Source organism: Hippichthys cyanospilos, chromosome 20, assembly GCF_059441005.1.
Source record: "Hippichthys cyanospilos isolate Australia breed blue-spotted pipefish chromosome 20, RoL_Hcya_1.0, whole genome shotgun sequence".
Taxonomy (NCBI): Eukaryota; Metazoa; Chordata; class Actinopteri; order Syngnathiformes; family Syngnathidae; genus Hippichthys; species Hippichthys cyanospilos.
The window spans coordinates 5,235,930-5,259,203 of NC_142388.1; the positions used below are offsets into that span (position 1 = coordinate 5,235,930).

The following is a 23,274-nucleotide window of genomic DNA, read 5'->3' on the forward strand; positions in this document are numbered from 1 at the left end:
GAATCATTTTATTTTTAGTCGAGGACAGTGTTACACAGACAGCTTTTAATATGAGGTTAAGTCAGTTTCATACCAGAAACATGGAATTCTATGTTTTATGAACAAAGTTGCAATGATTAATCAACAAAGAATTGATCTTCAAATCGACGGGTATCCGAATCGAGTTTTCATATAACTGATTTAGCATCACTTAATTATTCTCAAGATTAATAATACAGACATAAATGTCTGCTTTTATTGTGGAACACACAGGCAATATTTTAGCCAATTTTTGTTATTGGCTAAACCATTAAATGAGTCAAGATCATTTTTAAAGCATTTTTTTGCACTTCCCATTTGAAAAAATGTCATGTTTTTCATTTTTTTAAAACCACCTTTTTAAAATCGACTAACGATTGCTGAACTTGCTTCCCTGATAAACATGTACTGGTATTTTTTTTTTTTTTTTTACATCACATTTTTAAATTGGCTCGTGAATATTTTTTTTTTTAAATATATTGAGTTTATTTTTTTGTAACTATAATAACCTCACATGTGTATAATACTGTACATGCTTTTCTTTCATTAAAACTGCTATTGTGGCAGCACACTAAATCCCTTTTTAATTTAAACCTTTACTGGGCACAGCGGAAGCTTTTCTATTTTGAAGTCCTAAACAAACAAGATTTAAAAACACTTAAAAATAGAAAGGTGTCCGCTGTGCCCAGTAAAGGGTTAAAAGATTAAATCAAATCAATGTCTTTTAATCATATGGTTCCCACCTCTAAATATTTAAAACTCCCAAGTATTTACAACAGAAAAAAACACCATAGTATTCCACAAAACAGCTCCCCAAGTGCTGATTTTTTTTTTTTTTTTAATCAATGTTAGTGTCTTAACTTTTAAGTTGACCTAAACATTTTAATTTTGTGCCTGGATACAAACACTTAAATACACACACCATCTTTAGTCGCATGTCCATTTCGAACCCCCAACTGCCTTTTCCACAGTCTTCATTGTTGGGTGTGTTTGAGTTTGACACCATATTGGGGGTGTGTGAATGACTTTGCCCATACTCATTTTTTTTTTTTTTTTTGGTATCCTCTGGGATTGAACACTGCAATAAAATATTAAATTGGTCATCAAGCTCATTGGTCTCACAGACACTTGGAGTTCTTTTCATATAGAAGATATCTTTGTCAAGTCACTTGGCAGCTGCTCCTCAGAGTCTGTAGTCATCAGTATTTATACATGAATAGCTTTCCTCTGTCCACTTGAGTGCTTCTTTATAGGTAAATCTATGATGGTGGTTACGCTAATCCTTTGACTAAGAGTCCCTGTTATCAGCCTAGTTGATGAATGGGTTTTCTTGACTTGTTTTCCTTCGTACAGATGTGCTTCTGCTAACTACAGCCTGCTGGGTGAGTCTTGATGCCCCCCCCCCCCCCCTCCCAAATCCCCCTTCCCGTGTTCCGTTCCTTTCATTCAAGCAGTTGGGCTGAGCGATGAGGTCATATGTCGCTGGATTTGTACATGTCGGAGAGGAGCCTGGTGATAGGAACGTTGCCGATTGTCTTCTTGAAGAACACTTCTTCGATGGTGGAAGGACCGACTGATCGCAGGGTCGGCAGAAGCAGAAGCAGCTTGCCAAAACGACACGGCTGAGTCGGGTATCTGCAACATATCACGGGGGTTCAAGAAATGGCTGATATAATGATGCATTAGGTCAGTGATCCTCAATTATATTTTTCCAAGCCCCCCCAGGAAACAGAAAAGTTCTTGCGCCCCCCCACACAACGCGCTGGCTATAAATAAGATTATTATCCATAAGAATTGTATAAGTATGCCTAAACTTTTATCAATTTTAACATTAACAAAAGAAAAAAGTAATATTAATCAACTTTCAACAACTGTTAATTGTCTTGTACAGTCTTTATATGGGTTACAGCTTAGTCTAAAACTGAAAAAAATAACCAAGCACATCAAAGTGCCTGAAACTAAAAAAAAAAAAAAAAAAAAAAAGATGAAAATTCTTATTTTGCAACATTTCGTGCAAATAATCTTACCTGGTGTGGATGTAGCTGTTGAGCGTGAGCTGTGCCTCATCCTGTAACGCGGAAATGGCGCTAGCATTGCGGAAATTCCTCAACTCTGCTCCCCCCTGCGTCGGAACTGTTAACCGGTAGAGCGAGATTTTTATAATGCAAGCCTAAATCAGAGGCGTTTAGGGAACAGCGGCCGGTATCTCACCGGCTTTGAACGTGACGATACATTTCAAGCATGCGAACTCTGTGGCGTCCAGACGCATCTGTCGGAACCTGGTGACCACTTCTTGAAGCGCTTGGATCTCGGACATGATTTTGTTCATCCGCTGGGATTCCGTGTTTTCGGTGTTCATCCCTGCTGATGACACAATGTTACGACATGTCTAGCCATGGAAAAGCCTCGTGGAAGAAGTGGTTACATACCAGAAACGGCAAGCAGAGTCGTAGAGTCCACGGGGATAGCCCACTGCGCGATTCCTAGGACAAATAATTCCCTCCATGCGTCTTCCAGCAAAATCAACTGAAAAAAAAAAAAAAAAAAAAGATTTATGAGGCTATTGAGTTGGGGCAAATGAAAATTACAAAGCGCTTTGACGGTTTGTGTCCTTCAACTGGAATTGGACCTTCAGCCAAACTTTAGGGACCTCTGAGTATAACACTGTCTAGTATCTCAAGAAATTAATGGCCTGTTTACCATACAATATAAAAGCAAAACATTTAAGCTTCTATCTATCAGTCTATTCACGAGGAAATTCTGGTCTTTCCAATGGTGTCGTAATTGCAATTCGCTTTGACAAAATGGACACAACAGTGAACAATGTTATTAGCCCGTTGTTTTTACACATCATTAACCAATTATGTTAAAAATAGCTTGAGGAAAAAATATAACAAAACTCTGCTTTCTAAACTGCGTGGGAGTTAGGAGGCACTACGTCAGTCTTGATTTTTTACAGATAGCTACCTTCTTTTGTTAAAAAATAAATAAATAAAATAACCTAATACTCACTAGCAGCACTTGAGTGCTCCATATAGGCTGGCGTGATAGGTGTGATTAACTGCACACATTGATGCTCACAGATTAACAAGTCGCTGTCGCTACTGATCACTTTTTAATAAACTGGGCTGACTCAAATGTGATGGTTTTAAATGGCAAATTTGTCACATGGACCACAATGTATGGGGAGGTATATGTCTAAAATCTAATGTTTCCAGAGAGGAAATATTATGAGAAAGTGTAATATTTGGTGTTTTGTGTTTATCATTTCTTTGTTTTCGTTTCACCTGAATACTCAATCATTTATTTTTTTTCTCAGGATGTCTGAATACCAAAAATACTCAATCACTGCAGCCCTACACAACGGTAAATGTCTGTAAATGGGCGTGGCACCAAAACCTGAGGCCCCATAATTATGATACAGGTCAGTGCTTACACATATTTTCCACAAATAAAAAGTAATAATACAATATGATGTTATCACTCACGGCTGTAAGACCTTTGGGAAAGACGGTGGAGGTAAACGTCGTCATCATTTCCACGAAGCTCTCTTGACTAAGCGATCGTGTTCAAACTCCCCCGGGCCTCCTCTCAAGGCTAAGCGTGGTCCTTAATCCCACCCCCTTCTTGTTTGCCTTAATTCCCGTCACGCGCCGTTAAACCTACCTGGTCAGATAAGGGGAGCGTGGAGAAGGCGGGCACGCTCTTGGCCCACTTGATGCTCATGAAGAGGAGGCGGGCGGCCGACTCGCACACCGACTCAGTGGCCACCTCGTACAGGTACATGGGTGTGGCGCTGACCTCGTGGGGGTACTGCAGCGGGAGAAACCGGGATGCGGTCATCGCCTCGGAAACAGTCGGGCTCATTGTACGCGGCAAAGGTCAAATTCCAAGCCACGGCACCTGCTTTTTAGCGACGATTAGTGTTGCTTGCGGCGGATTAGCGGTGAGAAATCTAATTGGCGGATTTGTGCCTCTTATGGGCTAATTCAGGGCAAGAATTTCAACTTCTAACCCTGCTGGAATATAAATTATAATCGGATCAAAATACAAATGTAAATTTCCTCTTCCAATCATTGGTAAATTCACCGATCTTTATAACAGATGTCAACCTGCGGGCTCACAATTTGGCAAGTAGCAGGTCACTCCTTCTGTTTTGGCTTCATAAATCGTCAAATATAATTCCAAGCAACAAATTGTGGCTTATGTGGCAAATGGGTTCATAAAAAGAACTTATTTATACATTTCATAATATTGTAAAGTAGCACCAAATAGGTAGGCCATTGGCTCACTATTTGGCAGGCAGCATTATGTTCTTTACAGCCCCACTAGTCTAAATATCTTTTTTGTGTGGATCCATAAAGCTATCATTATATTATCCATCGTAGGGGTCCGCTACTTTGCCTCTAGTTGTCAACTAAAAGTGATATCATTTGACATCTTTAATTCATTTAGTATTAGCCATTTTTAGACCCTCCTTTAGCCAAACGCTTGAAAAAAAATGGCCAAATATTAAATCAAATTCAGAGGATCGAACATGTGGACACTTAATAAAAATAATTGTAAAATTATGGATTTGGCATTGAATGACTTAACAAGAAGTTTGTCACCTTTTTCACTTTAATCATTACTGTCGTTTTAATGTCAAAGCTCCTTTTATGTGAACACTAATAGTGCAGCAACACATTTAGACAGACAACATAACAAAACAGGTGTATAGTCTTTCATCATATGCATCATTCTTAATTCTAGAGTATATTTTCAATTCAGACAATTTTAAAATCATTTCAAAACTAAGCAAAAATCCTAAAAAAAAAATCAGTTTTTTTACCTTTGGGGTTGGCTGGGCCAGGCCGACGATGGCCTGCCTCTCCGGCGTGCTGGCCACCGTACTCATATCCAAAGTGTGAGGCTCCAGTTGTGTGACGGTGGTGAAGAAGGGGGGCCCCGGCAGCGATGAACCCGGGAAATGCGCCGACGAGCCGTTCACCTCTTTATGACCTCGGAAGTACAGGGCCACCTGTTTTCGGATGGTGGACGTTCGGGGTCCCCTTTCGTGTTGGACGGCTGGAAACGGCGTAACAAAAGTCCAAATCATGCATCGGTAAAATTAGCCGGAAAGATGTTAAACATTCCCTCTAATCTTTCTTTAAAAAATGACAAGAATGACCAATCATTTTCATATGCTTGGCTTTTTACTAGCAATTTGTTTTCAAATTAGTTCCGGTATTTCAAAACCAATTTAGACATGTTTTTTTTTTTTTTTTTTTTTTAGGTCAACTTATCGCTCTATAATAGAAACATTTGGTCAAAAACCACATTCTTCAATTCCTTGTTATTTGATGAATTGAATCATCATGATGACTTCATTGCAGCTAATTATTGTGTGTGCAAATTAGCCAAAATACAGTTTACAGACAACGAATAAAAATATCACAAAAATATCACTGACACATTAATAGACTTTTTTTGTAGGGGATCAAGAATATATGTAGAAATATTATATACTGTATTATATTGTCTGTCCACATGTGTTGCCGCACCATTTGTGTCAATGAATTAAAAATTCACTGAAAGGTTTAGAATAATTTCCCATGCTGTTCGTCGGCTCATCCAAGCTTTCTCCTTTCACACAAAATTGTTCACTATCTGCCAAACTACTGCTACACAATATAGCATATAGCATCGTAAATTCAAGTCAATTTGTTAGCCAAATAGTGGCCTAAAAAAAAAACGTTTAATTTGGTATAATGGCATGCATTGAGGGGCACTGACGGAGCAGTCATCACGTCACGGAATGAGGAAAACATGTGGTACTGAGAAAATATGAAAACATGGTTGTCTGCCCACATGTGTTGCTGCACCATTTGTGTTCAATTTAAAACATCCACTGTAAGGGTTATAACACACATGCTATCTGCTAAAAATCACTAAAAATTGTTCACTATCTGCTAAACTACTGCTATAATACAGTAATATACTATCTTGAATTTTTACTCGAAAATACAAGTAAATTTTCAGCCAATAAAGGCTTAATATAAATAAGTTGCTTCAGTGGGGCATGCTCCACTCTGCAGAGGCCATACAGAGGCCAGGTGATACTGAGAAATAATAAAAATGTTTTCCAATCTGTGCACACGAACAAATACTGAAAAATTGCTCAACAAGAAATGATGGTTCATAATTTAAAACGTCTGTCTATTTACCATCTTTATTCATGTTGACTTCCAGGCACTTTTTCAAGCGGCATGCTCGGCATTGGTTTCTGTGAGTTTTGTCCACGGGACACCCACCCTACACACACACAAACACACACACACACATACGAAAAAGGGTTATCATATAATAGCTGGAACGCTGCTTTCCTTACTATTATCTTCCCAGGAGACCAATTTCCAGGTGCTATCATCATCATCACGCATTTATGACCCCCCCCACCCTCGATGCAGCCTCATTGCAGGGGAGGGAGGGGGGCGGGGGGGGGGGGGGGGGGTTAAATACTAGCCCACCCCTCACTCCTTGAATCCTCGCTTTCATCACATTAGATTGGATTACACCTGATAAATTACAACGCACCGACGCATTGAACTATTTAAACGCTGCCAGCTTGGTGAGTTCAGGCACAGCTGGGAAACGGCGAAACTTGTTGAAAATATGTCAGAAAGGAGCAAAAGGGAGAATGTTTTAACGCGGGGGTGGGGGTGGGGGGGATACCTGAGAGCCAGACTTGCACACGTAAGTTCTATTTCGGCGAATGCTCCTCTTGAAGAAGCCCGAGCAGCCGTCGCAAGCGTAGACCCCGTAATGCTTGCCGGAGCTGCGGTCTCCACACACTTTGCACGGGATGTCCAAAATGCGACCTGCGAGAGGGAACAGTTAAAAAGTCATATCGGGGACAACGAATTTAAACTGCATTTTAGAACTTTGTTAATTGTAAATGTGTATAGGAAATTTAAAATGTAATTGTCCAGCAACAAGTCGTGATTTTGGAGCTCACTTTTCTGAACTTTTTGGTGTTTTTCAACTCGCTATTTGTTGGTTTCTTCAATGAATCAACATACGTGGCTTATTATTTTGGTTACTGTTCCTATTTGTAATAAAAAATAACACCATAAAAGATGAATTAATATACTTTTATTTTTCAACGCAGCCACCTGTGATTTTTTTTGTTTAATAGCGCTGTATTACTTAAATATTTTTTGTCAAACTTTAATGCCGAATTCTTATCATGACATTTATTTTTCTTAACTTTTTTTGCCATCATATATTTTTGCCACTCGGAAAAAACATTAATTTATCCTCCATCCACCCACCAATCTATTATTTCAAAACGTTTTGCTTTTCTTTGAAATGTTTGAATCGAATCCTTCTTCTTACAGCCATGTATGCTATTTTATTCGTTTTATTCGTATTATATAAATATTAAAAATCTCTCGTCATACATAGCTTTCTTTAAAAATTAACACTCATCACCATTCATCATCATTGATCACTTTTCATGTTTAATGTTAATTGTTACAATCATCTTCATAAATATTTCCAATTATGTATTAGTCGTTTTAATTAAAATCGCGAATTGAAATAGATATACAGTAATATATATATATATATATATATATATATATATATATATATATATATATATATATATATATATATATATATATATATATATATATATATATATATTATATATATATATTATATATATATATTTACTTTTTCTATGTGCTTGTTATATCTTAACAAATCTTAATACTAACCCTATTAAATTTGTCTGTTTTCTATACACCGTTACAATGTATTGAATTACATTACTGTTCATCACATTTTTTGCTGGGGGGGGGTACAAAAATCAAGATTAACTTTTCATTATCTAAGGTCTAATCATCGAATTCGTGATTTTATTAACTTTCCAATGTTTAATGCTACTACAATGCACTTTTTTTGCTTTATATTTATGCCGTAAACTGTGGGCGGGGTCATCACTTGATTTAATTATAATTCAACTATCTATCAAAAACGAAATGTGTTTCTCTCTCTCCCTCTCTCACTCTCTCTCTCTCTCTCTCTCTCTCTCTCTCTCTCTCTCTCTCTCTCTCTCTCGCTGGACAGTGGCCCTCCGACCATGGGAATTCAGTGTACACATTTTCCACAATAAAGATGGGTGAGTGTAAAACAATGGCCAGGGAGTGTGGAAGGGGGGGTCATAACGGAGACGTTGGGTTGGGGGGGGAGTGTTAACTTAATGATTTTGTCCCATTGAAGCTCGTCTGACTGGCCGCATCTCGACAAGCTGCCAAGTCGCCCTCATAATGGGACTCGACAGCTGCTTTATCCGGCGACTCTTTCGGCCCCGGGATTAGGGAGTGACACCGCGCCACCAAAATAATGCGCACCACCGAACTCCAATCAAGTGTATGGAAATGGACTCCCAAGTGTTTGATAGGGAAGTAGGGGAAAAAGTGAAGTTTTTTGTATACGATTCTACAAAAAAAAGTGTGTGGTGGGTTGGATTGGGGTGGGGGGCGTCTATGTAATTACACTGACGTTTTGCCACCTGCTCACTGATTTACCAGTGACCCGTCCTAAAGAGTAACATGGAAATAAGCAGCATTAAAGAATAACAAATCCATGAAGGGCTTATTATTATCACTTATATCATCCGTTTATTATGATATATTTTATTAATCTTCTTGACTATTTGGAAGGATTAAAAGTGATATATATATATACACCGAGAGATTCCTTGATATCTTTAGGAGCGAAAAATAAGGCAAATGAAATAAAACATTACGAGCCAAGTTGATTCTCCTTTTGACAATTTTTTTTCCGCTTACTATTTTTTGTGTGCGTCAGTGAAAGAAACGTTTATATAAATTCTAATATTATTGTGCGTCATTGCAACAATGGACAAAACCAGAGTGACACTTATGCTTCTGAATTATTATATTTAATAAATGTTACGTTTAATGAGGGAAGATAAAAGCGATTTGACATTAATAATGCATATTTGGATGAGATAAGTGGATATAATTGTAATTTTCAATTAGCCTGCAGTGATTTAATTGGAATAAATTACAAGGCCCGTGAGAAAGGAATGTAATTTAGATTAAGTTTTTGTACTTATTGGAATGATAAGTTTTTATTGTTGTCGTGTGGCCAAAAACAGTTCGACATTTTGACCCAAAAACATTAAAACGCTTAGTTTGTAAAGAGTGTAAATTAAGAGGAAATGAGAAAGAAAATATTGCAACACCTGTAACAGCTTAACTTATTTTCGTTACAGAAAAAAAACCTCTTGTTTGATTTATAAAAATTTATTTAATGGGTTTTTGTGTACATAACTTCCCAATGCGCAATGTCGCATTAGTTTCCGCTATAAGCATGATTTCATTTTACAAACAGTTGCTAAAGGAAACGAATACTTTGAAATAAATGCCAAATTTCGTATGTTTGACTTGCATTACAAAAAGTGCTACTTACTCGACTTTACATTGAGAATATCCAAACAGCCACTTGTTGAACCCGCAGCTTTGCTCATTGTGGATGCGCAAATGTCGAAAGTTCAGGCTGGAAAAGGTCCTTTAATTAAAAAGAAGTGATTCTCTCTCTTGTTTCTTTCAGTTGGCCCCGCCAAACTTCCACCGCGAGTCCGCGTTCAGCATCGTCCCACATCCAAGTTCCGGCCAACCGGCGAAGCGAACTGATTCGTAGCCACTCCGCAGCCAGGCGAAAGTGACCCGTCGGCGGTTGCGCAAGATGCGCAACAAGCTTGAAGTTGGAATTGGCGGAGGATACCGCACAAAAAAAACGAAAAAAAAAAGAAAAAGCCCGAATGTTTTGGGCCGGAACCGAACTGAGACTGGTGAGTGTTCGCGCAGGTGTGACTTTGTGCTGCGACTTGGCCCAATAAATCAAGCCTGCTAATATTTCGCACAAGTGTCGGGTGGGTTGGGGGGAGTGGGGTGGGGTGGGGTGGGGTGGGTGGAGATCTCTACTTCCTTCATCCACTTGGCTTTCCACACCAAACTCCCGCATGACGTCACTCCCTCTCTCTCTCTCGCTCTCTCGCTTCTCGCTCTCATTCATTGATCCAAAGGCACTGCCCACAAGCTACTCCTGTGTTTTTTCTCTTTTTTTCCACTTTCTTTATAATTTGGTAAAAGCTATCCACTGAAAAGAAATCGACCATTTGAGAAACGGAACTGCATCTTACACTTAAGTTGTACGAACATATAAAGATGGTCGTTATATAACTATATATATCATAGCTAACATATACTTTTAAAAAGTTTTTAAATCCAGAAAATATTTTTTTTTATGTGTTATAAAAGACGAGAGAATTCAAAATTCCAAGGTTAAATTTTTTTTTATTAATCAAATTATTTCAAGTTTTGCTTCGTGAAAATGGACTTTCTTTCCACCACAAAGAAATAAAAGTTTACAAAAGTCCTGTCACTGTTATGGAACCACTTACTTATACGCTAAATATCCCTGCAAATAAACGCGTAATTTTTGTCATTATTTACATTTTTTAAAGTTCTTCTTATAGGCCAACAAATATAAGTTTTGTGCGCATGCGCTTTTTATTACTGTACAAAAAGGGACAAAAAAATCTTGCTGTTTAACGAAAAAAAAACTTTTTTTTTCTCAGTTAAATCCAGAAAAAATGTGCACGAATATCAAAGCAACAACGACACTTCACTTTTTTGTTCATTGCTTGTTCCAGCAAGAAAAGCATGTGTCAAAGTTAGTCATTTCTCTTCCTGCAGCACCCCCCCAAGCCCACGCCACTGGGGACACCGGGGTCCTCTCTTGACACCCTGACCTTGACAGCTTGCTGCGCTCTCCCCGGGTAACTCCAGAAATCCATATTCTGTTTTTAATTGTCCTTCTTCCCACGGTGCGCCGGGGGCCATATGGCCGCACAAAGTGTCGATTTAAGCGGACATGGGGCAAGGCGGGAGGCGTATTTAATTGCAATTAACCATTGTGTCTTTGGTGTCTCGCAACCTGCAGCTTTGATGCGCGGTATGAATTCATTCGCACGTCTCTTTGATTTTTTTGGAAGGCCTCAAAGCGGGCACAGCATTAGGTACACCTGGGCTGACTAATGAGAGCGATTGAAAAGATCGGAATGCGTTTCGGTATACAAGATATCAGGCACAGATGTGATGCAATACTCAGAAAACTCCTAAATGTCATGTATAAAAGTTTGCGTTTTTACATTAAATAGTGAGAATAAAGACGGCACACTTTCACACCTACACTCTGATTAAAAATTACCCAATTATAGGCCCAAAAAATGATCGACCCAATATTTGGGTCAATATGACCCAACGTTTTTTTTTTAATCCATCTAACAACCCTAGAGGATTTGAGAGATTAAGTTGTACTCCGTTGAGATTCATACATACATATAAATCTTAATCTAAATATATATATATATATATATATATATATATATATATATATATATATATATGTTCTTCAAGATTCAAGAGTTTTATTGTCATCTGCATAGTAATACTAAACAAAAAATTCTTATTCAGTTCACTTCCCCGGGCAGACTACATTCCATAATCGAGCAAATAATAAAGTAGGCAATAAAACAAAAACACAAACAAAAAATAACAGTCATAGATAAGACAGTAATAATGAACTATACTGTGTGTGTGTGTGTTTGTGTATATTTAAATACATGTAAAAAAATGTACACTGCACATTTGTTCATTTGTATACTCTGTGTGTGATGTGTGTGTGAGTGTGTGCCAGGCCATAATTAAAAATCACAGATTTAAACAAATGACGAAAAAAACCCTCTGAATTTTCGTGCAATGGTAATAATCATAATTGTATTTGTACGTGATACATTTAATGTTTTACACAAAAATGGTAAATTAAGGTTAAATCAAAAACAAAGCCAAATAAAGTGCATAAATGTCATTAATCCGGCCAATTATATTATAGGAATAATATTGACATCTTAAAAACATCTATAATAACCTTGTAGGTAGGTACTTGCCGCTAAGTAACCTTGAAGTTACCATCACCATTTTTCTCACCTTTATTACTCGGACCAAAAACAAACCAAAAAAATAATTACAAAGAAAACAACAGCAAAATGCCCGTGTGACGTATACAGCATGAGTGACTTTTGCCATCTTTCAGCAAAAGTTTAGAAGCGTAAGTGCGTTATGCGCGTGCGTGGGGATGTCCCGCGTGCGCGCGTGTGCGTGGGTGGCTGCCGGCGGCTGAATGGCGAAAGTTTGCCATAATCTCCTTAACGCGTCCTAATCCTCGTCATTCACTGATAGCCTTTACACAAATATAACCAACATCGCGGTTGCCCTGGTTGCCTTCTTTCACTTTCTCAATCTTCTCCTTAGACACTCAATCAAATGTTGCCAACAACAAAGGGTGCAGTCGATTGTGTGTCTGTTTTTCTTTCTTTTTTTTTGTTGAATCAGGGGAGCGCTTTTTCATGCAGATATTTACCATATACTTCAAGATGATATTAAACGAGGAATTAAGTCATCGCAAAACCTGTTTTTGGAAGCATCCCACTTGTATGCGCGTCTGTGAGATTTTTTTTTTTTTTTTGCTGCTGGAACCGACCACAGACAATGATTTCTTATGACTTCGCAGGTCTCTATAAGCAACCAGGCGGAAAGCAATTGGTTTAGCAAGAAGTCACTAAGCACCAGGGAGCGAATAATGGAGAGATTTCAAGCCTGGTAAACGCTCTAGTGAAGCTGTGCCGGCTTTTAAAGTGACCCGAAGCGATCAGCGCTGCTGCTCAAAGCACATTTTTGGGTAAGTCCCCACAACATGCTAAATTCGTGTTGGAAGGCCGGAGACAAGAATTGAACCCGGGGCTCTCTACTGCACAGGTGTCAAACTATCAAACAAAAATAATGATTTGAATATTTTGGCTTGAATACCAAACTTGCAAGTTGTCTCCATTTCCCTCCTTCCTTCCTTCACTGCTTTGTTCCTTCTTTTACTTTCATTCATTCTTTATTTCTTCCTTCCTTCACATATCTTTGGTCCTTCTTTCTTTCATTTTCTCTCCTTTCTCATTTCTTCTTTTTTCTTTTTTTTCTTTGACATTCCTTCCTTCCTTTTCTCTCATTTTCTCTTTTTCATTTATTCACTGTTTCCTTCTTTCCTTCCTTCCTTCCTTCTTTCCTTCCTTCCTTCCTTCCTTCCTTCCTTCCTTCCTTCCTTCCTTCCTTCCTTCCTTCCTTCCTTCCTTCCTTCCTTCCATCCTCTCCTTCTCTCACATTTCTTCCTTGATACTCCTTCCTTTTTTCTAATTTTCCTTCCATCCTTCTTTCCTACCTACCTTCCTTCCTTCCTTCCTTCCTTCCTTCCTTCCTTCCTTCCTTCCTTCCTTCCATCCTCTCCTTTCACATTTCTTCCTTGATATTCCTTCCTTTTTCTAATTTTCCTTCCTTCCTTCCTTCCTTCCTTCCTTCCTTCCTTCCTTCCTTCCTTCCTTCCTTCCTTCCTTCCTTCCTTCCTCCCTACCTACCTACCTACCTACCTACCTACCTACCTACCTACCTACCTACCTACCTACCTACCTACTTACCTCCCTTCCTTCCTTCCTTCCTCCCTTCCTTCCTCTCCTTCTCACATTTCTTCCTTCATATTTCTTCCTTTTTTCTATTTTACCTTCCTTCCTTCCTATCTTCCTTCCTACCTACCTTCCTTCCATCCATCCATCCATCCATCCATCCATCCATCCATCCATCCATCCATCCATCCATCCATCCATCCATCCATCCATCCATCCATCCATCCATCCATCCATCCAAACATTTAAAAATATATTTTTTGAACAGTTTTTACCTGCCTCTGATCTCAAAACTCAAAAAAGGTAACTGTGTGAGGAACACTCTTAAAATGTATTTGACTTCAAGGTCATTCCGCCTCTCCGACAGAAAGCTTAACTACAATGTGGCTCACGAAAACAATGAGTTTGATACCCCCCCTCTACTGTGAGGCAGACCTGCAATCCACTATGCTACCTGCAACACGCAAAGAACGAGACAGGTTTCAGCACCACGGACAGTTCTATACAGCGGTTCAGGTTACCTGTCCCCAAGCTTTTTGGAGGTAGATGGAGCTTAAAAGACCAGTCGAGCGATATTACAGATGTGTTTCGTGCGCTTTAAATGTTTGAAAATAATCATTAAGTAAAAATATGTTGTACTCCGTTGAGAGGAAACAGTTACTCGTTCTTTTTTTTTGTCCGATTTTTTTAGGGGGGAAGAATAGCTAAAACAGAGCTCAGGCATTCAAATGCACTGGATCATAAATAGTGGGTTCAGTTTGACCCAACATCTTCCGTGTAAAATGACTGAATTTTGGGGGGCATGTAATACGAAATAACCTAAAAACCCTAGAAAGTTGGGTGGAAGGGGTAGTTCAGACAAGTAGCTTGGTCCAGTTTTAACCCATATTGGGTGTACTCGATAAGACAGAGGGGTCAGAAATAATCCAATTATGGGTCAAATATGGACAAACCCTATATTTGGGTCAATTTGGGTCCATTTTTTTAGGTTGTCTTGTACAAAACGACCCATTTATGGGGTTGCTTGGGTTGGGTTGTTCATCGTGCATTTTTTTTTCTCAACTTTTTTTTTCAGGGTCAGTCAGTTTTCGTTTTCGATTTTTTTCTCAAGTTGTGACCCAAATTGACCCACGAGTATTGAGTAGTGTTTTTAGAGTACAGAATGATGATGATGATTTGAAGGCCAAAACTAAAGAAACATGTGCCACTTGCCGACAGTTAAAACTGCTGGGTCAAAAACAACAAAAAAATAAAAAACAGACAGTTGCCTTAAATTGACTGAAATGGTCAGTCAGCGTTATTTTGACCCAAATTATGAACCAGACTGACCTGGGAGTTTTAAAAGTGTATTTTTTCGAACACAAAGGAGGGTTGACTGTTAGATTTGAACCCCAAACCTCAGAAAAGTATCGCAGACGTGCTAACCGCTAGACCGCTCTTAAAAATCAACCCCACAAACATCCGGCCGGAGCCTCGGCAGCATGCGGTGTTGTCGTATGCCTGAGGCCCATCTGCACATCTGCACACTTGTGCAAAGTCCCGACGAGAGATTCTGAGAGCTCAGAACCCAAACCCGGGAAAAAACACCGGGCCGGCACGGCGCAGTTTGGACGCTCTGACAAATCTATTTGGGGCAAATTGTCAGTGAGAAACTTCCGCTCGAACTGCCTTGGACAAAACTGGCTGATGGGGAGAGCAAATCCCGCTGCACGAGGGTGGGGGACAATGGGGGGCGAATGTGTTGATGTGCGGCCGGTGGCTGGGGAGGGACAATGGACGGATTAGTCAGTCCCCTGGCTGACTGATTTGAGATGGCTCCTCTCAGCCTCTCACCGTGGGGAGTCCCATTGTCCCGCTTCTGATTCCCACTTCTCACAAACTCCAAACAAAAGTCAATCTCTTTCTCAAGGGGCGCCGGTGCTGGCGCGAGGGGGGCCGCTATCCACCTATGTTTCGGCCCGGGGAAAGTGACTCGAAAACTCGCCGTCCGGCCTTTCCTCGTCTTCTTCGCTCGCCGCCTTCGCGGACGCTAGACGGACGCGCAGCCATCCCCGGCTCAAGTGCGGCAGGGGGCACCTGTCGGAGGCTTAGAGGGGCCCGTCGGTCATTAATATTCAAATATACAGAGATGCCATCACTGGCTGCTCTGAAATCGCTCTGATGTCGCCCTTGGGTTCCCCTCTCGGGATGGACTTTTGCTTTCAGTGGGTAGTGAAGAGCAGGCTTTTTTTTCCCCCCCTCAAACCCGTCTAACCGTTTCTCTGTGAAAAGACTCATTTAACAAATTATGACAGCTGAGTAGAGGGGCTTAGTGTGTTGACACTGCAAAGACAAATACGCGAGAGCCCAGACACCGGCTTTGACTCAGAAACAGGTGCGCGCATTCGCTCATCTTACATTACGGGCTCGAGAAACTCTTGGGTCCAAAAGAACCCGAATTGGGTCAAAAATGGGTTATTTTTGATCTAGAGTTTGAAAAATGTTGGTTAACTATACTATAAAACAGATGATTTGTGTTTAATCATTTTCTTTGGACAAATATTTATTTATAATTATTTCTTTTTGAGGTCCGACACTTTATTTTGATTATGTTTTGCCGACAAATATTTATTAATAATTAGTTACTTATTTCTGATAACGGATCTTTTCTATGATCCAAAAGGGGACACATGTTGATGATTTTTTTTTTTTTTTGTGTACCAAGACAAATGAAGTTTGAAAGGTTCAATAAATCTTTCACATCATTTGAAAAAGTTTTTTGAGTTGAATGTCTGGACTTAAAAATAAAAAATAAAAAATACAGTATGCCTGTGAGATTGAATGAATTCATGTAAAATCGTTAAGGAATTCTCATTACATTGCTGCAAATCTGCAACGTCGGCCTGGAGAGGATTAAAAAAAGTGACTTTTTTTGACAATTTATATTGTCATCATTATACTAATGGTAATATTAAAAGGCAATGAGCTGTCACAGGGAATGACCCGAATCCATTGCACTGGCTCCCAGCACTCAACCCAGGACTCATTCATCTGCTCTGTTTAGCGCTCAGTCTCGCTTTCTGACCCACTTTACCTGACGTTTGCCTGCTGCCAAGTCAGGTTCAAAGGTCGCAGTCTCTAGTCAGCGTTAATTCTTAGTGAGCCTGCTGATTTAGAGGTCCAAGTTTCTCTCCATAGGAAATAATGGAACATTAGTCACACACATACCAATGAAAAATACTCTTGAGTGTGTGCACGATATATATATATATATATATATATATATATATATATATATATATATATATATATATATATATATATATATATATATATATATATATATATATTTTTTTTTTTTTTTTTTTTTTTTTTTTTTTTTTTGGGGGGGGGGGCAACAACTTTGGGTACAGACTTTCCTTAAAATAATAAATTGGGTTATATTACAGTTAGGGCTGTCAAAGTTCAAGGGTTATCTTTGGAGGTTGCTTTAAATTTCGTAAAACGTTAGAAATAATAGCAGGAGGATAACTTATAAATTAAATGATTTGATTAAGTCATCAGTCCCAAAGACATATTTTTGCTTTTTTAGGAGCCCAAACATCCAATTACAACCAATACTTATTCCTGTTTTTGGCAATTCCTTTCAAGTGTATATCAGAAAGTGCATCTAAAAATGGCTGTAATTAATTGAATTAAGTTCTAAATTAAACAATTAATTTAGTACCTGAGGTAATTAGTTACTTATATTTATCTAAAGAACTTTATTACCTCAATACTTAATAGTAATTCATTTCGTAACAGTCATTTTTAAACTGTCATTTAGCCAAAACACTTAAAAAAATGTAAAGAATATATACACAGGATTGAATGTCTGGACTTAAAAACAACAACCTAGTATATTTAAAATATAGTGTTGGTCATTAAGAACACATTTATTTGGAAGTTTTTGAAATTTAGAATCATTTAATGTATTCATTTTTAATGAAAAACAGTCTAAATTTTACATAGTGTCACTTTAAATATTAGAAATATATTTTTTTAGTCATGCTAACAGCCAACTACGTTCTATTTGCTCGCTCATTCCATTATGTGCGTATGGTATAAGTAACCAATTATTTTCGGCACTAAAGTCTTCAATTAGCATTAGTACTAAAATCAATTTTTACCAGCCATTTTTAGATCCTCTTTTTTTTTCAAAAACAATTAAAAAATGTATGTAAATACCTGGGGTTGAATGTGTGGGCTTAAAAATGGGGACTGAATGAGTTGATTGTGGTGATATGACGTTTTCAAAATATAACTTGTAGCTATCAGCTGTATTTGACTAGGTTTACAAAAATAAACTAAAGTTAAAATGGCAAAACTGCCAATTTAGGGCAAAGTGGCATACCTTAAAATGTATCCCAAAAATTCCCTTAAAGTTCTAGACGGTCACAATTCCACAGTGCCCAGATGCTGTCCTTTGGCCCCGTGTCCCCGCCCTCCCCTCACCTCACTCAGCCCGCAGCTATCATTCATAACCTGGGAGAGAAAAGAGGTGGGACAAGGACCAGGGGGGGGGGGGGGGGGGGGGGGGGGGTAGCGGAGTGCAACACGGCAGCTTATTTAGAAGACTTCCTTTATTGGAACATGTGCAAGCAGTTCACGCACAAAGGACTTAAATAGGATATTTTCTGTTCCCTATAGTTGCTTTCCCCTTTTAAGTGGCGAGGCAAGAAAAAAGTAAGTTTACAACTGCCTCCTCAATGGGAGCTCTTCACTCGCAGGTTGCGGGGACCTGAGTGACCTGGGAAAGTTAATTAGGAGGCGAACAAAGAGCGAGCCGCAGCAGAATGCCTCGCCTCTCCTCCAGCCAAAGATGTCATCCATTAATTAGGAAAATCTTTAAGGTGGCCTCATTGAATTTACAGAAAGCCCCGTGGTTGGCGGGCAACAGTTTTTTGATCAGGCCCTGACTCAAACAATGCCTTTCTGGGGGTTCAGAAAGAAGAAGAAGGAGGGAGGAGGAGGTGGTGAAGAAGAGAGGGGAAACGTATGGGGCCGGCGTACAGTTTAATGGTGGGCCGGCTGTCGATTGTGACAGCTCAGATTCACATGGGTGTGGGGAGGATGTGGGGGGCATAGTTTGGGGATGATGTCATGCAAAGGCAACCTGGGGTCTTGGGAAGTAGGAGGGAGGCGGAGGGAGGGAGAGAGGGAACCACTCAAAGTTAACGTCGCCGCCCGCATCTGGGCTGAATCCGCCCCCGGCACATCCAGACTTTTTCGTGACTCCCCCCAGCAACTCATTAACGCAAATCAAGGCTAATGCTAATAAACACAGAAACACTTTTCTTCTTGTGCAACCTGGCCACTTCAAGTTCGGGATCATGCGTCTGGTGCTTTTTTAATAGGAGATATTATTATTATAGTTTCACTTTGAAATGCTAACTTTTTCTTAGATGACATAGCTATGATCCGTGGAGTTCCCCATGGGTCAATCTTGTGACCCTTATTATTCAACCTGTACCTGTTTCCCTTAAGCCAGTCCTTTGCAAATAATGGGGCGAGAGGCAATGGCAGGGGAGGCACGGATAACCCCCGAGGAACGGGGTTAAAACTTAACATCTAGCCTTAAATATTATCTTGTGCAGTATTTTGACCATTTCTGGGTCAGTTTCTGTCATGTTATTCTTGCAGTATTTTAGCCAACGGATAGCACTACTAAGCGGTGGTGCCATCTTGAAATGTGGCATGTTGTCACCATCGGTGAAATTTCAGCACACTAGAATCTTTTTTCAATGCTTTCTCTTTGATGTAAAGATCAAAGGATTGGTCAAAATACCACACAAGGGTTATTAAATGTGTTAACTGATTCTCAGACCACTTGACTGACCTGTGGAGTTCCACTGGGGTCAAAATTGGCACCCTTATTATTCAATCTGATATCGAACAAGATTTAGCAAAAAGCTTTATATTCCAATTAATTTGCTTTTAATTTGAAAAAATAAATAAATAAAGAAATTAAATATCTCACGTACCACCAAAGTACCTTCACATATGCCCATTTGAGGACCACTGCTTTAAATGACAGAACATGATTATTATGATTTAATTTTTTTAAAAAACCTGTGGATGAGTGGTGATCCCATTATTAAGATGGCTGCTGAAACAGATTTTTTATTTTTATTTATTTTTTTACCAGTGTTAAATGGTACCCGCATGATGCATGTTTAAGCTAGTATGTGCAGGCATGCCATCATGTTACTGCCTCCCGTGGGACGTGACCCCCACCACTCCACCCATCCATCCCCTCCTAGGGGACTAATTTGAGGGGAGGGCTGACATGTTTTGTAGCCTGCCAGAAACAATCACCCCCGAGGCCCATTATGTTTACAGCACGTTTTGCTTTCATGGCCGTGTCACCGCCTGTAGAAGGTGGGGGTGACCTACCAGACATGAAGTAAAAAACAAAAAAAACCCCACAGTCATTTATTTTTATTTATTCATATATATATATATATATATAAAATTTATTTATTTATTTATTTATTTTATATGCTACAGCTTATATGGCGGTGCGGCCTTCCCTCTAACCAGACTTTGACCACCACGTGTTGCATTAAAGCAAATAACAACTTTATCGAACCACCCGTCAATCCTACCCGGGGCCCCGTCCCAGCCCACCCGTCTTCTCCTGTTCCGTTTGACCACTGGAGGTTGTTGCAGGGGGTTTATGTTCAGTTCAGTGGAGCTGAAAGAAGTCACTTTCGCGTCTTGTTATGGAACACGACGTCCGGGCTTCTCGGGAGCCATGAGAGGTGTTCTGGAGTTGAGCGGGGACCGTCCTCTCTCCGGGGCGACCAGCAGTGAGGAAGTCAAAGCGGCTTTTGTGTGGCTGCGGTCGTCTGCGTGTTTGGTAATTATCCCAGCGCCCGCCGCCTCCCCTTCTCGCTGTACGAGCACCGGGGCGGCTCTCCTAGGAGAGGGCCGACCCAAATGACCCATGCAAGGGTGCGCAGTACTCCGTCAACAGCCTGATTGAAGTTGACACAGTCAATGCATAAACGCTGTTGCGGTGATGACTACACGGGTGAACAAATATCTTGCGTTTTAAGCTAAATCTATGATCGCTATCGAGTCAATGTCTAATTAATCAATTGCTAATTGATGAATGATGTCGTCAGTCAGGTATGTAAAATGAAACATAGTAAATACATCCTTGTTCAGTCTTGTTGGGTCTGTTCTGGTTTCCTCAATTTGGCCATCCGCCATTCATTAAGGACAAGAAGAAGAGGCAGAGAAGGTCCCCAATTAAACTCCCAGTAGTTTGTTTGAGAAATTAAATTGATCTGTCCATGACCTTTTGCATCGTATGTTGTATTAAACTTGCAGAATTCTATTAGACAAAGTTGACTATGTCCGCTTGTCACCTGTTCTGGGTTATTTTTTTGACTTTTCACTTTAAAGACAAATAAACCAATTTCTCTAATTCTTTGTTGTTGGTTTGCTAATCAGATCTGTTTTTATGCATTGGGCTTCTTGTGCTTGAGTTGTTAAGAGTTGGAGAGCAATGATCAATCACACTGTGAAGTGGACACTGATTGGCTGTCAGTAAGGCATGCCCTCCTGTTGTGGGTTGGAGGGCAAAAGTGAAGAAAATGTAAAATTGGAGAAGCACGTGAGTGTTGTGAATCCATGAAATAGTACATTTAACTTAATAATAAAACAATTTTAAAAAAAATTGCCCTAACGGTATCATTGATAAAAGTAGTGTGATATGGATTCTTAGTATAAAAAAAGGAACTTGCTTATCTCAGAAGCAGTTCAAGTTTAGCTTCTCACATCAATGCAAAGCACCCAGCTGTGACTGCAGCGACAGCTAATGATAGCAACAAAGATGCTAATGAAGCTCTTTCTCAAACGAAACATGAGCAAGTCTATGACAAAAAAATGGACAATGTTTTAATTTAATTTAGTATTTTTTCTTTTAGTGGGGGCATGAAAAATGCTAAATACCTCTTTTGCAAAATAGAATTGGGAAGCGCTGGGCTAAAAATACCCAATTTGCGGGTTTAAAAAAAACTCCTACTCAATGTTTGGGCTAATCTGACCCAACTTTACGCGAAACAAAATGGGTGGTTTTGTAAAAGACAACCTCAACAAAGTGACTTGTTTTGAATTAACTCAGAAATCTGGGTTATATTGACACAAATATTGCATCGGTCCCTTTTTGACGCATAATTGTGTTCTTTTTGGAAATTTTAGGAGTGTAGCATCTTCTAGACCTTATATGGATATTGTTGACATTCAACAAATGCTTCCACGGCTTTTTAAGCAAAACGCAACATGTAACCTTCACTGTCGCCATTGATTTGTGTGAAGCAAAGCGAAGAGCATCCCTCGTGTCCGGTCCAACTGCTTCATTTCAACTGGAGTGAGCTCTTGAAAGACCAGAATAGGGCCGCCTTGATCTGCGTCAATTGTCATCCCGGGGCCCGGGGCCACTTCGGCAGCCAGTATAGCGGGGACGAAGTCAGGGCTTAATCCCTAGAAAAGAGGAGACTCACGGGAGAGGAGCAGAGCAACAATAACCAAGTCAAGCGTAAAAAATGAAAGCGAAATCTCTATTATCACTCCCCGCGATTCCCAGCAAAGTGGTGAAAATCAGGGTTAGTTTGCGATTCGAGTCAGACGCCGAGGGAAGAATATGGGGGTCCCCGCGGGTTGGGAGACTCACACGACGAAAAAGGGCGATATCGGGGAGAAAGGGCGAAGAAGAAAGACCCTCTCCCATCGCGACATAACCATTAAATGCAGTCTGACTTTATGTTGTATAGAGAGGGGGGCGCAAGAAAGGAGGCACAGTTCTCCGATGAAAGAATGAGGTTTTGGGCGGATTAGGGACGGCCCGAGGGATGAAGAATAACTTCTGCATAACTTTACAGCTACTTTTCTCTCCACCGCGCCAAAGAGCCAAGTTTAAGGCCAATGGGAGTTAACCTGTGTAGTTGGAAGGGCAAAACGTTCGCAACATAAACACGTCGATAAAATATATGTTCAAAAAGGTTCTAGCTACGCAGATGGCCCCACTAGACTAAACTAAATCATTTAGATAATCGACTCATTCGGTTCCAGAATATTTTGGAACCATTCTCAAGCCCAACACAGAAAAATGAATTTGTATATGTAAGTAGATACCTGGTATTGATTTTTTTCTTTTAAAAAACAAACAAACAAACAAAAAAACATATGAAAACGTTTTTCGAAAATTGTATCTACGTCTGTCACATGTGTCTGTAAAAAGCAGGATCAACCAATATGGATTTTTTTCAGGCCGATGATGATTTTTCTCAAAAGAAATACTGATTAATCGACCGGGTCGTTTTATAACGAATGAAATAGCATTTTGCATTATTTTCAGATTTTCACTATTCACATGCTGGCCTGGTACCTAAAGCAGGGGTCAACAGTACATGTATTGTTAAAAAAAAACATTTTGAGGGGTTAAAAGTAATATATATATATATATATATATATATATATATATATATATATATATATATATATATATATATATATATATATATATATATATATATATATATATATATATATATATATATATATGCTGAAATGCTTTTTGGTTTGTTCTTCTTCTTTCAATTTCACACCATCTCATCAGTAAGAACGCTACCATCCCTTGGTTG

General features: G+C 39.4%; 1 protein-coding gene across 2 annotated transcripts; it reads right to left on the reverse strand.

The window, feature by feature from the left end:
* Positions 1–678: 678 nt before the first annotated feature.
* On the reverse strand, positions 679–9,971 carry nr2e1 (nuclear receptor subfamily 2, group E, member 1). 2 transcript variants are annotated; one of them, XM_088403553.1, is made up of 9 exons: positions 9,505–9,971; positions 6,733–6,878; positions 6,225–6,312; positions 4,850–5,085; positions 3,685–3,831; positions 2,448–2,544; positions 2,230–2,379; positions 2,046–2,151; positions 679–1,653 (listed from the first exon to the last, which is right to left on the reverse strand). In XM_088403553.1, exons 1-9 carry the CDS (start codon positions 9,560–9,562, stop codon positions 1,491–1,493), a joined length of 1,191 nt encoding a protein of 396 aa, XP_088259679.1. In that variant the 5' UTR covers positions 9,563–9,971; the 3' UTR covers positions 679–1,490. The 2 variants fall into 2 exon arrangements, with proteins under 2 accessions (XP_088259679.1, XP_088259678.1); XM_088403552.1 differs by having other exon boundaries at positions 2,230–2,382.
* Positions 9,972–23,274: the final 13,303 nt, after the last annotated feature.

What these genes read in the sequence shown, in the direction of transcription:
- nr2e1 (XM_088403552.1), bottom strand. Translation starts at nt 9,562, where the DNA reads ATGAGCAAAGCTGCGGGTTCAACAAGTGGCTGTTTGGATATTCTCAAT. An exon ending in TGTGCAAGTCTGGCTCTCAG is followed by an intron (nt 6,313 to 6,732) that starts GTATCCCCCCCA and finishes GTGTGTGTGTAG; the next exon opens with GGTGGGTGTCCCGTGGACAA. An exon ending in TATCGTCACGTTCAAAGCCG is followed by an intron (nt 2,152 to 2,229) that starts GTGAGATACCGG and finishes ACCGGTTAACAG; the next exon opens with TTCCGACGCAGGGGGGAGCA.